Source organism: Pelodiscus sinensis, chromosome 2 (assembly GCF_049634645.1).
Source record: "Pelodiscus sinensis isolate JC-2024 chromosome 2, ASM4963464v1, whole genome shotgun sequence".
NCBI lineage: Eukaryota > Metazoa > Chordata > Testudines > Trionychidae > Pelodiscus > Pelodiscus sinensis.
The window spans coordinates 215263841-215277883 of NC_134712.1; the positions used below are offsets into that span (position 1 = coordinate 215263841).

The following is a 14043-nucleotide window of genomic DNA, read 5'->3' on the forward strand; positions in this document are numbered from 1 at the left end:
GACTGGAGAGATGGAAATATGAAGTAGGTGCACACAGTAATTTTTTCCTCCTGCACTGACAGGATAATGACATGAAATCAATGTAATGTAATAGTTTTCTGTAACATACAAAAAACTAAACACACAAAGGTGTTTCGTTACTCAGATGATGACCTTGCTCTGAAACTCTTAGTTCACTGGTTTATAAAGGGTATTTTTCCTAAGTTGCCTATTAAATTGTTACAAAAATCTACACATTACAAAAATTCTCCCTTGTATTTTAGAACTGTGGGTCTTCATATTTCCAGGACAATTATTCAAAGGTTGAATTATTTTATGTAATTCAAAGGTGTTTTTTTTAACTGTAGGTGAACTCTGTGCAAAATCTGTGTCACATCAGTAATGTTTTTGTCTGGGAATGAATGCTGGAAACATGTGAAATGATTACTTCAGCATTAAAAACAAATGAAACTCACATGCTTCTACTGTTTAAGGAATTCAGTTTATTCTCAGAATGATTTTCATTCAAATCATGTGCCCACTTTTCTGCTTCCCCTAATCACGAAACAGAAATCATATGCCAAGTTACTGCACAGCTAACTCAAGTTTTGGAGATAAAATAGAGCAATTCTCAAGCCAGAGTTTTCTTAGTTCTAGAAATCTATGACCATTTTGAATTAGCTTTGATGACAAAAAAAGTTGCAGTGTTGTTTCATGCCAAATTCCGTTTTTTTTTTAAATACTATATTAAATAATTTAGAGAAACTCATTTGCTAAATGTGAAACAAGATACAGAAGAAAGCAAACAACGTTTAGGTGATTAATTAATCTACTACCACAGAAACCTGGTTCCTTCTGTTAAGGAAAACAGAAGTAGGAACCATTTTTATGCCATAATTATTGGCATAGAAAATACTGCAGTAATATCCTTAAGCTAAGAAAATAGACGTTTGAAAGTATGACTCAGGATTAAGATGTAGAAGATGAAAGACCGTAGTGACATGAATGTAACTAGCCATAATATCCAAACAAATTAAATTACTTTTCAGTACCAACCTGCTTGTAATCTGGATACATGATCTTTCCCAGTTCAGGTTTTACTGTTGTGACTGGACAGACACCAGAAGAAAATAGAGTCACTTTCAACACACAGTGCTTAAAATTTTAAAATCTTCATGCATTTCCTTATCTATTGGACCTAATTCCTCTCATGCCTTCCTTTAGAACATTTCCTTTATGTTTATATAAGGACATGAAGTTATACTATAGTTCTTTCTGATCCTCAGTAACACATATGAACCTTAATAAATACCAACCAATCCCTTTTTTGAAAAATAAGATTACTGTTGAAAATAAGGCCAATACTAGCAATTTTTCCCTCATTGCTTTTACCCCCCCCCCCCCCAACCATGTTGAGCATACATCAGTCACTGCTTCCATTTTTGCTTTTCATCCCCACCGTTTCCCTTAGGATACTGAGCTCTCAAAACTAACAACCAAGAACAAATCTCTGTAGTTCTGGTCTCTTTCTAAGTCTAAAGCATGACAGGGTCACGGAACTTCATGTGAAAACACAGAATATTCATGTGAAAACAGAAGTGACAGGAACAGACAGCCACAGTAATGGAACTCAATGTCTTTACTGCTATCTCTATGAGTTGGGAAAGAACTGAGATAAAGGCAAAGAGACTGACATTTTGTAGGTAATTACATCTGTAGCCCAGCAACAGTAGACAGCTCCTATTCTTCAGTTCTTTTAGAAAAGTTTTTCAGTCAAGCCACAGGAGAGGCTTTATGTTCAAGTAATGTTATAGCAGTGAAAAAATAACGCAGTTTGTACTTACAAGGGTAATCTGCAATCTGAGGTTTGGCATGAGAAATCTTGCTTAGCAATGAGGATTTTCCTGCATTTGGAAATCTGAAAGGAAAGTTAGAATTTACACACGTCACACTTGCTTATCAGTTACTGTTAACTGAACAAAGCTGGTAAATATATCATCTATTTTTTTCTGTGCTTCTGACAATCGAAAGGGAATCTTCCTCTGGTTACCCAAAATCAAAACCATTTAGACTGTTAGCCTGGTCTTAAAATATGCCATCCACCTATGCAAAATGTATAGCTGGATTCAGCCTACCTTAAAATGAGCTGCCATAGCATCTATATTGCAGGATGCTGAAGGGAGCACAAACTCCCCTTTGCATCCCGTACTCCTCACAGAATGAGGAGTACAGGATACTGGCAGGGGCTGCTCTCAGTATTTGATTTGGGGGTCTATACTAGAACCGTTAAATCAAATGCAAGAAGACATACCTCTGGAGGGTTGACCTTTGTAGTTTATACAAGCCCTTAAATCCTTTGGGGCAAGAACTTTTTGTATGTTCTTACACAGCACCTAATGCAATGGGGCCCTACTCCTAGAAATCAGATATAGGGCTGCAAATGGCCTCTAGACATGATCTAGTCCAGAGCTGGGCAATAATTGATGGGGGGCCACTCCAAGATTTTAATGGAGGAGATGCAGGGTCTGGAATGGAGGTTGGGACAGAAGGGAGCTTGAGGTAAGAGATTGGGATGCAGGAGGGAAACTGGAGTCTGGGAGGAAGCTGGGATGAAGCAGGCAGTTGTGACCTAGGGCAGAAGACTGGGTGCCAGATCGGGAAGGGGGTATAGGTGTACGAGGGGGACAGAGGGTTTAGGTGTGTTGAGTGAGGGGGCAGAGAGTTGGGGCAGGAAAGGGCTGGGCTGACAGAAGCAGGCTGTGGCCAAGAGATTTACTTGCCAGCTGCTAAACGAGCCTGCCTGCCTGCCGACTTAAAATGTTCCAGCCAGCCAACCTGCCTGCCTGGCCATGTGCTTCATGAATAACTGAGCCCAGGAGAGGGGGCATGATTCTTCGTAGCTGCGCATTATTCTAACAAGCAGCTCCCATTGGGTGGTTTCTGCCAGAAACCGGTCAATGGGAATGTGCTAGGGGTGGAGCAGCTCCTAAAACTCACCCCCCCCCCGGCCACCTCTCCAGTTTTAAAACAGAAACAGAGCGCTGCAGCCCTGGGCTGCAGGGAAAGCTGTGGAGCCTGCCTGGGGCTCCCCACTGCCTCTGCGGGCCAGATCTGGTGGCTTGGTGGGCCAGATCCGGCCTGTGGGCCGTATTTTGTCTAGGCCTGATCTAGTCCATTCCTCTTATCTGCCATAGTATTAAGGATTCCTAGACCATTGCTGATATTGGTCTAACCTGCTCTTAAAACTCCTCCAATGATGCGGATTCTCTAGGCCAGTGTTTCTCAACCAGTGGTACACGTACCCTTAGGGGTACGCGAGAGAAGTCTGGGGTACATCAAGAAAAGTGAAATTTGGCACAAAACGTCCGGGATTTTGCCTAGCAAAGGAGATCGGGGAGGGGGAGGCGGCACGTGCCTGTCAAAGTGAATGTTCAGTGCTACGCCCGGATGTTAACAGCCGCTCTGTGCACGCGCCCCAACACTGGTGTGAAAAAGCATGTGGCTGCAGCTCCGGTGACAGTTCCAAGTGGGGGGGTAGGTTTGGGGGGAGGGGGAGAGAAAAAAAAATCACTTCCACAGCTGCCTCTTCTAGTTCGTTTCCTCTCCAGCAGCCTACTTGGAGTTCGCCAGCGGGGAGGGCGGCTGAACCCCCACATCCCCACCAGCAGATCAGTACAACACATTCCCATTGCCTCTTCCCCATGGCACTGCGGAAAGGAGCTAAAAGGCGGTGAGGTGGCACAATAAGCTTTGCTCCAAAGGACACTGCCCCGTGTCAGTTTTATAGCGAGGGGGAAGGCAGTTTCCCCCAGGCGTGGCTAGGGGGCCGCCGCCGGGCTGAGGTGGGAGCACACAGCCCCAAGCAGCGAGCCCAGCGCTGGCTGGCCACTTTCTCCCTGCAGACAAGCCGCTGAGGCAGGGCCAGGCGGTGGGAACAGGCACTTCAAAGGTAGGGTTACTATACATCCAGTGCCTCGCTCTGGGAGAGGGGAGCGGCACTGGGTTATAGCAGGGAGGTTGGGGGTGTCAGGCTCTGCAGGAGGAGGAGGGTATTGGGTTAGAGTGGTGGGGGCTGCAGGTGCTTGGGTGAGTGCATTGGGTTGGGGAGGGCTGGGGGGTACTTATATACATATATATATATTTTTAAAGGGGTACTTTATAAAAGAAGGTTGAGAAACACTACTCTAGGCAATTACCTGCTCTGGCACTTAGCAATCCTTAGAAAGATTTTCTGAACAAAGCTCTCAAATGGTGTAAATTAAGTCAATTATTTCCTGGTGGACTTGGAGAATATTTTATCACCACTCTCTTTATAACAATCTTTTACATGTCCCAAGACTGTTGACTCAGCCTTCTCTTTTCTAAGCTAACCAGACCCAATTCTTTCAACCTTTCCTCATGTTTTCTATGCCTCTTGGCATTTTTACTGCTCTTCTCTGGACTCTCTCCAATTGGTACACATCTTTCTTAAGATGTGTTGATTAAAGTGGGACACTGTACTCCAGCTGAGGCCTTGCAAGAGTATACAAAAACAATTAACCGCCACGTCTTGAATAAAACACTCCCCGCGACTGTATCCCATTGTCCCAACAGCATCACATTGTTGATTATATTCAGTCTGAGATTCAAAACACTGCTTAGCCAGTTATTCTATTTTGAATGTGTACATATAGTTTTTCCTTCCTAAACATACTACTTTGCACTTGTCTCTTCCAAGTTGACTCATCTTGTTGATTTCAGACCAGTTCTCCAAGTATATCAAGATCATTTTTAATTCTAATCCTGTCCTTTAAAATGCTTGCAACCCTTTCCCTCCCATCATCATCTGCAAATTTCGTTAAGTGTCATCTTGGCTGGAAACGTTAGTTTTCTTTAACACCATTTTTACTTACATATTTTACAGAATAGATCCACATTTAAAGGGTTAAAAATAACCCTTCTCATAATAGCTATTTTGAACTTACAGTGCCTTTAATTAAAAAAATATTACTGTCTCATTTTTCTGATGATTAAATGGAGTCACAAAACAGGTGTCTTACTCAAAATCAAAACTTCAAGCAAGGTGCCAGGAACAGAACACAATTCTGGTTCCCTGTTACTCAACAGAAGAAGGAACTGATAAGGGATGTTCATTTACAAATTTACAGTTCATCACACTGCACTATATTTTACTACACTAGTAACTGATGAATAAGTACCTAATTACATATTAAAAAAAAAGAAAAACACCTCCTGATAAAAATGCACAAAGGTTAGGTATCTGTGGGGAGTAGTTTAGACCTGGGATTAAACTGAACTTTTGTCTTGCAGCCTACTAATCCAGAGGGCCATTTTTCTTTATCATCCAGTAATGCAGTGTTTCCCAAACTATGGGCCGGTCTCAGCGTGGCTGCAAGGGCATTCTGGGCTCCTGGACTGCCCGTGCAGCACCGGGTCCCTCAAGCCCTCGGCTAGGCTGGGCGGATGCAGCTGGATGTTTCAGGCTCCCAGCAGAGGCGTAGTGAGGGTTACCAGATGAGTTCTTATTGCTGGCCGCGGGGTGGATATGGGCTGCAGGGAAGCAGGGTTGGGGCAGTGGGGCTGGCCGGGGGGAGGGGGGCGAACCGCCGGGGAAGCAGGGCTGGCTGGGGGGCTGGGGACAGTGGGGTTGGCCAGGAGAGATCGGGGGGGAGGGAGAAATGGCTGGCGGGGGCAGTGGGGCTGGCTGGAGCAGATTGCCAGGGAGAGGGGGGGAACCAGCCGGCGGAAGCAGGGCTGGCTGGGGGGGGCGGGAGCAGTGGGGCTAGCCAGGAAAAATGGGTGGGGGTGGGGAGGACCGACCGGCAGAAGCAGGGCTGGTGGGGGTAGCAGAGCTTGCCAGGGGAGATCGGGAGAGAATCGGCTGGCCGGGGGGGGGGAGCATCAGTCAGCGGGACTGATCAGGGCGCACACAGATCCTGAATAAAAATGTAAAAACAGTGCCTTTTAAATACCCCCACTGCTGACAATGAGGTTTAAAGGCACTACAATGTGTCAGAATGGAGAGAACCTGGTGCATTCACCATCCAGAATGAGAATATGGATAAAAAAATTCCAAAGATGGTGTCGGCTTTCTGAAAATAAATGAACCCCTTTTCAGTACACGATGTGGTGGTGCAGGGTTTTATTGGATTACTCCGGTTCTGCTGGCTGGAAGCAGTGCTTTTATATTTTTGGGCTGCAAAAAACAGTACTAGAAGAAAAACAAACAAAGAAAAAAAAAACAGGTTCCAACTCAAGTAAAAGTTTGGGAAACCCTGATGTAGCCAGCTTTCTATCCATCTTACAGTCCATTTATCCAATCTATATTCTCTTAACTTGCTGGTAAGAATATTGTGGGTGGCCATATCAAAAGCTTTGCTAAAGCTGGCACTGGAGGCTTTGGGAGGACCAGAAACAACTTATTTGCATATTCATCATTTGCTTAATGAATATGCAAACGAATGTTACCGGTCCTCTCAAAGCTCGTGAATGGATTTACTGGTCCCCGTGACAAAAAGTTTGGGAACCCCTGCACTAATGCATTATTGTTTGTGACTAGTTGAAGAAAACACCATGTAAATTTCAACATAAATCATTAAAAATAAAACTATTAAACAGTAGGAGAAACACTAATAAAAATCTGATATTTTAGAGGTTTCATTCCTCACAATTGAAGAAACAATGACTTTTTTATAATAGGAATGTTACTAGAGGTAATTTAATGCTCTCTGAAGATGGAAGATGTCAATTCAGAATGTTATTTCTATTTCTTCAAGGAAGTATTTTATTTCCATCAAGACTCAATGTTTCTCTTTGAAGCTCAAATTCAACCTCTTTTTTGCCTCACAATCTGTATCTAGTCCAGATGATCCTCTCTCAAGACAATAAGATTTCTTGGTCTGATCTAATAGCAAAGCACTTGTGTATGTACTGAAGTAAAAACAACACACTCAAAACATCAAAGTACACGCACTAACAGGATATCAGAGGTTGACTCAATCTGGTCTAGGAAACAATCTTCTTCATTAATAATGATTCTTTCTATTATTTTTTTTTAAACCCTGGCAGCTCAAATATGAACTGAAATTTAGGATTTGTTAAAAAAAAATAAAAAGAAAAAGCTTTTACAAAACTTAAAACCTTTAAAAAATTATTTTGGCATCTTAACATACATTCCATTACAGCACATTGTAGCATTGTGTCAGTACATGACAGCCTGAAACTAACCTCAGATTACAAACTGAAATTAAACTAACAAGTGCATTTGTATTGTTCAAACTAGGAACAAAAGAAAAAAATAGATTAGGAAAAAAAGCTTTTAAAATTGTTTTTAGTTTTTAAATTGTACTCTCAAAGGGTGAAATAAATTTATATGTTACTGTGGCACCTGATATTTTGCAGCCTGGAGAGTGACAGATACACATAGCCACTTCCTATTATTTACAACATATAATTTGTCAGAGATTTTTTCTGTCCCAAATATTATAAGAATCTGGTGGTTTTTTTATCTTCACATAAATAATGAGAACAATATTTTTAAAAGATTGTGGCACTGGCAGCCAATGGTATTAGATGTGAGGTAACCCAAACCAACCAATAGTTAAATTTCTCACATAACACTCTGGAAAGAATTATGCACATAAGGAATCTTACAGGCTCAGTGTGACTCCTTGCATGTGTGTGTAGTTATTCATATGCATAGGACTGGAGCTAAGCAACCATGTTTTGTAACATCACAACCCCTGAGATGGGAGCAAAATATCAACTTTACACTGGATGTTTGACAACTTGGAAGTAAACAGACAGGCACATTTCCATCTACAACAGGGGTGGGCAACCTTTCAGAAGTGGTATGCCAAGATTTAACTTTCACCTGCCTCTCCCATCCTGACTCCACATCCTCCTTCACCCCCCTCCTAAGCCCATATCCCTGTGCCCCCAGCACACACACCAGCAGGGAAGTAGTGCGGGGACTCGCAGCCACCTGGGAGCAACTCTGGGGTGAGGAGGGTTGGGGGTAGTCACTTTCCTGCTTGGCCCAGCCCTTTGCATGGGGCTTACCCCTCACCTGCAGACTGCAGCTCCGGGGCTGGGGCAGTCAGAGTCTGGAGCTGCCCAGGGCTTTTTCCAGGCTCTGACTGGGAGCAGCAGGGCACTAGGGAAGGATCTTCCCACCCACAGGGAGAAGCCAGATCTTAGCCTGGGCCCTGGCACCCCTCGGAGGCAGCAGCAGCGTGTGACTAACTGCACCATCTTGATCTGCGGAGCAGCCCCAGCCCTGCCCCCTCCTCAAGCAGGAGCAAGAGCCTGTGGCGGGGAGAGTGGAGTGTTAATCTCTTAGCATCTGGGAGCTGCATGCCTCAAGGATGTGGAGCCCAGCACAGGGTAATGCCACCCATTCCCTACACCAGTGGTTCCTGCCATGGCGCCTGCCAGGGCATTTATGTGCACCCGCCGAAACATCTGGGCTGGCCCCGCCCCTGGCGCGTGGCACATGTGCAGTGCCGGCCCCAGGCTCAGGGCGGCCCCTACCCCCTGCGTGCAGCACATGCGCGGTGCCGGCCCTGGGCTCAGGGCACATGAGTAGCTCCCACCCCCAGGCGCACGGTACATGCGTGGCCCAACCCCTGGAAGCGCGGCGCATGAGTGGCCCTGCCCCCAGACGGCCGGCAGCCACGAAAGCTTGGGGACCACTGCCCTACACCATGCTGTGCATGCCACAAAAAAATCATCTTGCATGCCACTTACGGCATGTGTCCCGTATGCTGCTGACCTCTGATCTAGAAGTATTTTGCTCATTACTCATCTGAAGAAATGGGTTGTGCCCACAAAAGCTAATGATACTCAACTACAAAAAAAATGTATGAAAGGTGCAACAGCAAGTGTGGGGAACCTTTTTTGGGGAGAGTAATTGACCCACAGAAATGTCAGTCACTGGCCCCTGACTGAGAAGGAGAATGACATTCCCCTCACCCACCAGAGACTACGGGGGCCCAGGCAAGTGTATTTTGTGTGCTTCAACCCCACAGAAAATGGCAGGGGGAGGGAGACAACGGCTAGAGTACCAGCATGGGCTCCCCAAAGCTGAGTGTAAGCCCCGAAGTCCAGATCCAGGCAAGCCAAAAGCTATCCCCGGGCATTAGGTTCCCCATCCCCTGTGCTACAGGACCCTCATTTATTTATTTTTAAGTTACCCTCTAAGACCTTTTTGCTCATTATACACACCCATAAAAACTAAAAGCAACTCACTGGGCACAAAATATGTAAAAAAAAACAAAAAAAAAACCAAATAACCAGTGAGTTCTTAATAAAGTGTGTTTGCCTGATTTAGGGCATTAGATGCTTTTCTTTTGATTTCCTAAATCAATTACATTTATTTTCTTTTTATTGGTAATAGTGAAAGGTACTAGACTCAAGTGAAATTGAAGGACCATAGCTCAAGCTTTTCCCTATTCCCTTAATAATATGTTACGATGCTTCTCTGAAAGAACAGACTCATACTCAGTTTTGATAGCAGTGCCAAAGAACAAACATTAAAGAGACCCACTTGTGCCAGTACTTGGCTTATAATGGCAGTGTTTGTAATACAACTACCAATCATCAGGCCTTGGCTTGAGATTCCCAATCATTTCACATATACTACTGAATAGTCTTATGATGTCATTGTCACGCTCAATTGAATTCAAACCAATGGCCTGATGTGGTTGAATGAATGGTAGGCTTCTTACAAGTAATCCATTTAGATTATAAATTCACTTTATCAGCAAAAATCAAGAGTTTAAGGACCACTCCTGATTTAAAAAAAAAAAAAAAAAAGTCAGAATTTCATTCACATGTATTCCCCTTCTCCCTTCATTCGTAATACACTAATTTAATTATACTTCTAGATGTTCAATTCACAAATACCAAGACTTCAGTACTCACCCAACTAAGCCAACATCTGCTATAAGTTTGAAATCAAGATGAACTGTTTGTATCTGGCCTTTCAAAGGCAAGAAATTTGTAACCAAACAGCCACCCAGTCCTCCACGAGCTACCAGTATTCTGTCTCCTGCTTTATTAAGTTCTCCTGAAAAATAAAATCAGAGATTCTCAAACACCACAGACTCTGTCAGTGAAAAGTGGAGAATTTGCACTAGCTTCTGTATGAACTTAGACTGTTACAGGTGTCTTTGTTGAGAATCAGATGTCTTGCAACAAAATTTCAACTCCTACAATCAAATAATTACATTAGGCAGAGCTTCTCTTTGGAATTATTATTACTGGAAAAGGAAAACACATTATGGTCAAAATGGTAGTTCCCACTTTCTTTTTGGAATCACATATTTGTTAGTTACACTAATCACATGTAAGCTCAATATAACTTATCTCCCAAAGTATTACTTTAAGTGCTCAACATGGTCATATTGATTTTTTTTATCTGGAAGTGGGTTAAGTCAAGAAAAGCTGTGCACATCAATTGGTTGGAGATTTTTAGTCACAGCTTATAATAGCTTATTAATTAAAACACATAGTCTGTTATAATCAGGGCTCTCCAAACCGCGGTGAGCCCTGCTTGCCAGCTGCGCTGTCCGGCGATCTGCGCATGCACAGATCGCCCAAACCCAGCTCTTCTGGGTGGGTTGCAATGCGAGTAGATTGCATTATTTGTCGAGCCTGGTTATGATCACCAAATTCATTAGATGTTATAGGTACTTCCAATATGATCCCTGCTGTGATGCCTCCACCAATTATTACTATAATTTAGAACTGCAGTTAAAAAACATTAACATAAAAATATAATGTATAAAAAATTTGCACACACCACCTGACCTGTATCATGCTTTAAACCTGCTTAAGACTTAACCAAAGTAAAAATCACTTTTTAATTAAAAAAAAATTCTGAAAACTATGAAAGAGTGCTCTGTAATTTCAAGATTACAGGTTGAGAGAGTGTAAGACTCCATCAATGACCCTGATAATCTGTACAATTTGTGAGATCTAGATACAAACCTTAAACATATTTTTTTTAAATCATTATCTTGGGTAAAACCCTGAAATGTTGAAATCTGGCCAGTGTTATTGTTCAAATAACTAAATTACAAAGTGGACAAGTTAACATTTATTAACTATTCCTGAGGAATCTCCCAGTCCTACACTGCAACTACATTCCCAGGAGCAGTCAGTCTGGACCAGAGTGTATAGAAGAAGACAGATGGTAGGGCAGAGTGGAGGTGGGAAGGCAGAGAAGGAAGAAGGTGTCTCAGTGCACTGCTCCTATTTGCAAACATCATACCCCATAGCTCTCTCATTGGCCAGGAGCAGGAAACTGAAGCCAACGGGAGCTGTCAAAGATGGTGCCAGCAGAGAGGGGCAGCACATGGAGCCACATACCCCCAACTCAAGGGCCACAGGGGCTTGTTGGCTCCAGGAGTGGCATGTAGAGCACTATGCAGATACAAATGTCTATCCACTGATCTGCAGATGCTGTGGCTGAAGGCAAGAAACATGTTGCACTGCTCCCAGGAGCCAGTACTCTGCGTTGGCAGCTCCTCCCTGACATACAGCTGTACCGTCCCCCAGCCTCACTGCCAGCTGCATCTCTTGTTCAGGGGTCGTAAAGTCACACTAGCAGTGAGGCTGGGGAGAGGAGCTGCTGGAACCGGTTTCTGGCTCTTGAGAGCGGCAGCACCACACTTCTCTCCTTTGACCACAGCATCTCCTGGGAGAAAAGCCCTGTGGATCAGCAGATACTGATGTAGGTCCATAAGTAGACATTTGTACATGTGCAGGGCTCTAGCATGGGGCCAGAGCAGGCAGCTAGCCTGCCTCAGACCCTCTGCTGACCTAGATATGCAGGTGGTAAGCACCCCTTTCTTAACCTAACCTCCAGAGCCAGCACCCCCACTCTGACTCTCCAACCAGCACCCCATATCCCCTCCTGCATCACAAGCCTGTGACTCAGCCTGACATACCCTCCCAGAACCTCAAATCCCCACCCCAACTTAAGTCCCCTCTCAGAAACAACACCCCAAACCCCTTCCTGCACCTCAAACACCTGACCCATCTTTGACCCCCCACCCACCCATAGCTAGCACATATACCACCTCCTACACCCTTTCACCTCACCCCAGTAAAAGTGAGTAAGGGTGGGGGCAGGCGAGTGACAGCAGAGATTTGTGTGTAGTGAGCCAGGTGGAATCTTGGGGAAGGGACAGGGTAGATCTTGGGTTGCCCTTAAATTTTAAAAGTGATCTCACGCATAAAAAGGCTGGGGGACCACGGTTTCAAATCTCATTGGGAGAACATGATCCTAGCATTGTAGCTAGTGATAGAAGTTATGATCAAGCAACCTCCATCATCAGAATTCTCACATGTGATTAAGACTCGGCACACTTGTCTGAACAAATCAATCCCTTACCAATCTTTTCCCCATCACAGGAAAGAACTGAAATTCCCGGAGGCACCGCAACTTCACAATCTCTTCCTTTTTCACCTTTCAGTGCACGAACACTAGAAAAAGTTAGAGACTGTTTAAAAACTCCTACCAGGCGTTGTTTTTCCTTCCAGGTGAAAGGTGCTCAACAAGAACAATCAGGACAAAATACACCCTTACCTACTGGGGGCTCCTACTCCGGCTACAAACCGCTTATGGGGACATTGGTCTTTAATTCTCTTTAAGGTAGTCTTTTCCTGGGCGACAAGCCAGACGTCTCCGCCTCTCCCTCCTTCGCCACCCAAGCGAGGATGCCCCATTCCACCAGTTCCTCCTTTCACGTAGATCCTGAGACTATCCATGAAGCCGCCATACTAAGAACACAAGGAGCGTTACACGGGGCTTCGTGGGTAACCCCCCCCCCCCGGCGAGCGCCCGAGCCCCAGCATCCCGCCCACCCAGGGGCAGGGAACCGCCGCCCGGCTGCCCCAGGACACGCGGTGAGGGAAGAGGCTGCGGCTCGCCCCGGCCCGCGAGCAGGCGCCGTGCGGGTTTGTGAGCCCGGCGGGGCAGCACGACGGGAGCCACCCGGCGCGACTGAGGAGCGGGGCCCCAACGAGCGCGGCCTCTCAGCCCAGGGCAACGGCCACGACCCGACCCGACCCGACCCTGCCCCCCCCCCTCGCTAGAGGCGGCGCATGCTCGCAACGGGAGCAGGCCCCGGGCTCACACGGGCACCTGCTGCCCCCTCCCCCAGCCGCCACCGGGCGCGCGAACCTTCCGCAGCAGCGCGCGACTCCCCCCCATCGCGCTGCCAGGGGCCCAACCGCAGCCGGGACCTAGAGACAGGAGTACGGTGCGCGAGTTTAGGTGCTGACGTCACGGCGCTGTCCCTGCCTAGAGAGGCGCCAACGTGCGGCGCAGCCCGCCCCCGAGGGCGGGGTCGTATGGGCGCGGGGGAGGAGCAATGCGGTGGTAAAAGTGCCCCCGAGGCTTTCTCCTGCAGGTGGTGCAATTGCCCGGCGATGTCTATGGAAGTAGCTATAGCTTCAGTGCTGTAGTGACAAGGGTACATGGAACAAAACACAGGACTATGTAGCACTTTACAGACTAACAAGATGGTTTAATAGGTGATGAGCTTTCGTGGGCCAGACCCACTTCCTCAGATCCACTATTTGATCTGAGGAAGTGGGTCTGGCCCACGAAAGCTCATCACCTATTAAACCATCTTGTTAGTCTGTAAAGTGCTACATAGTCCTTTTTTTTGTTTCAGCTGCACCAGACTAACACGGCTACATTTCTATCACTATTCTAAGGATACAGGAGAAATCTTCACGGACTGTCCTTGCTCTCTGTTGATGGATAGGATGAATGAATACAATGGCTGAATGAGAGTCCGTAATGCCCATAATATATAATGCTTTTCACCCTTCAGCATCATAGCCAAGAACTTAACAGCATTTTTAGAAGGCCTGAAACTTCATTCCTCTGTTTGTTCATTCATTCATTCATTTTTCTGATCTAGTGTCATTCACCTATATACATGGAAAAAACCTGAGAAAAACCCTTGATTATACTGATAAGCATTTGCCTGATTTGACTGCGGTTTGTTGCCCAAGAACTGTACAGCTCAGTTAAAAGTTGTAATT

General features: G+C 45.4%; 1 protein-coding gene across 1 annotated transcript in view; it reads right to left on the reverse strand.

Moving 5' to 3' along the window:
• Window positions 1–13329, reverse strand: part of GTPBP10 (GTP binding protein 10) — a 29320-nt gene extending 15991 nt beyond the window's left edge. The window contains exons 1-6 of the mRNA XM_075922400.1: window positions 13172–13329; window positions 12575–12768; window positions 12380–12471; window positions 9904–10048; window positions 1824–1897; window positions 1036–1088 (exon numbers count right to left, since the gene is read on the reverse strand). Of these exons, the coding sequence (XP_075778515.1) occupies window positions 1036–1088; window positions 1824–1897; window positions 9904–10048; window positions 12380–12471; window positions 12575–12768; window positions 13172–13201 (588 nt within the window). The 5' untranslated portion in view covers window positions 13202–13329. The remainder of the gene's footprint in view (window positions 1–1035; window positions 1089–1823; window positions 1898–9903; window positions 10049–12379; window positions 12472–12574; window positions 12769–13171) is intronic.
• Window positions 13330–14043: the final 714 nt, after the last annotated feature.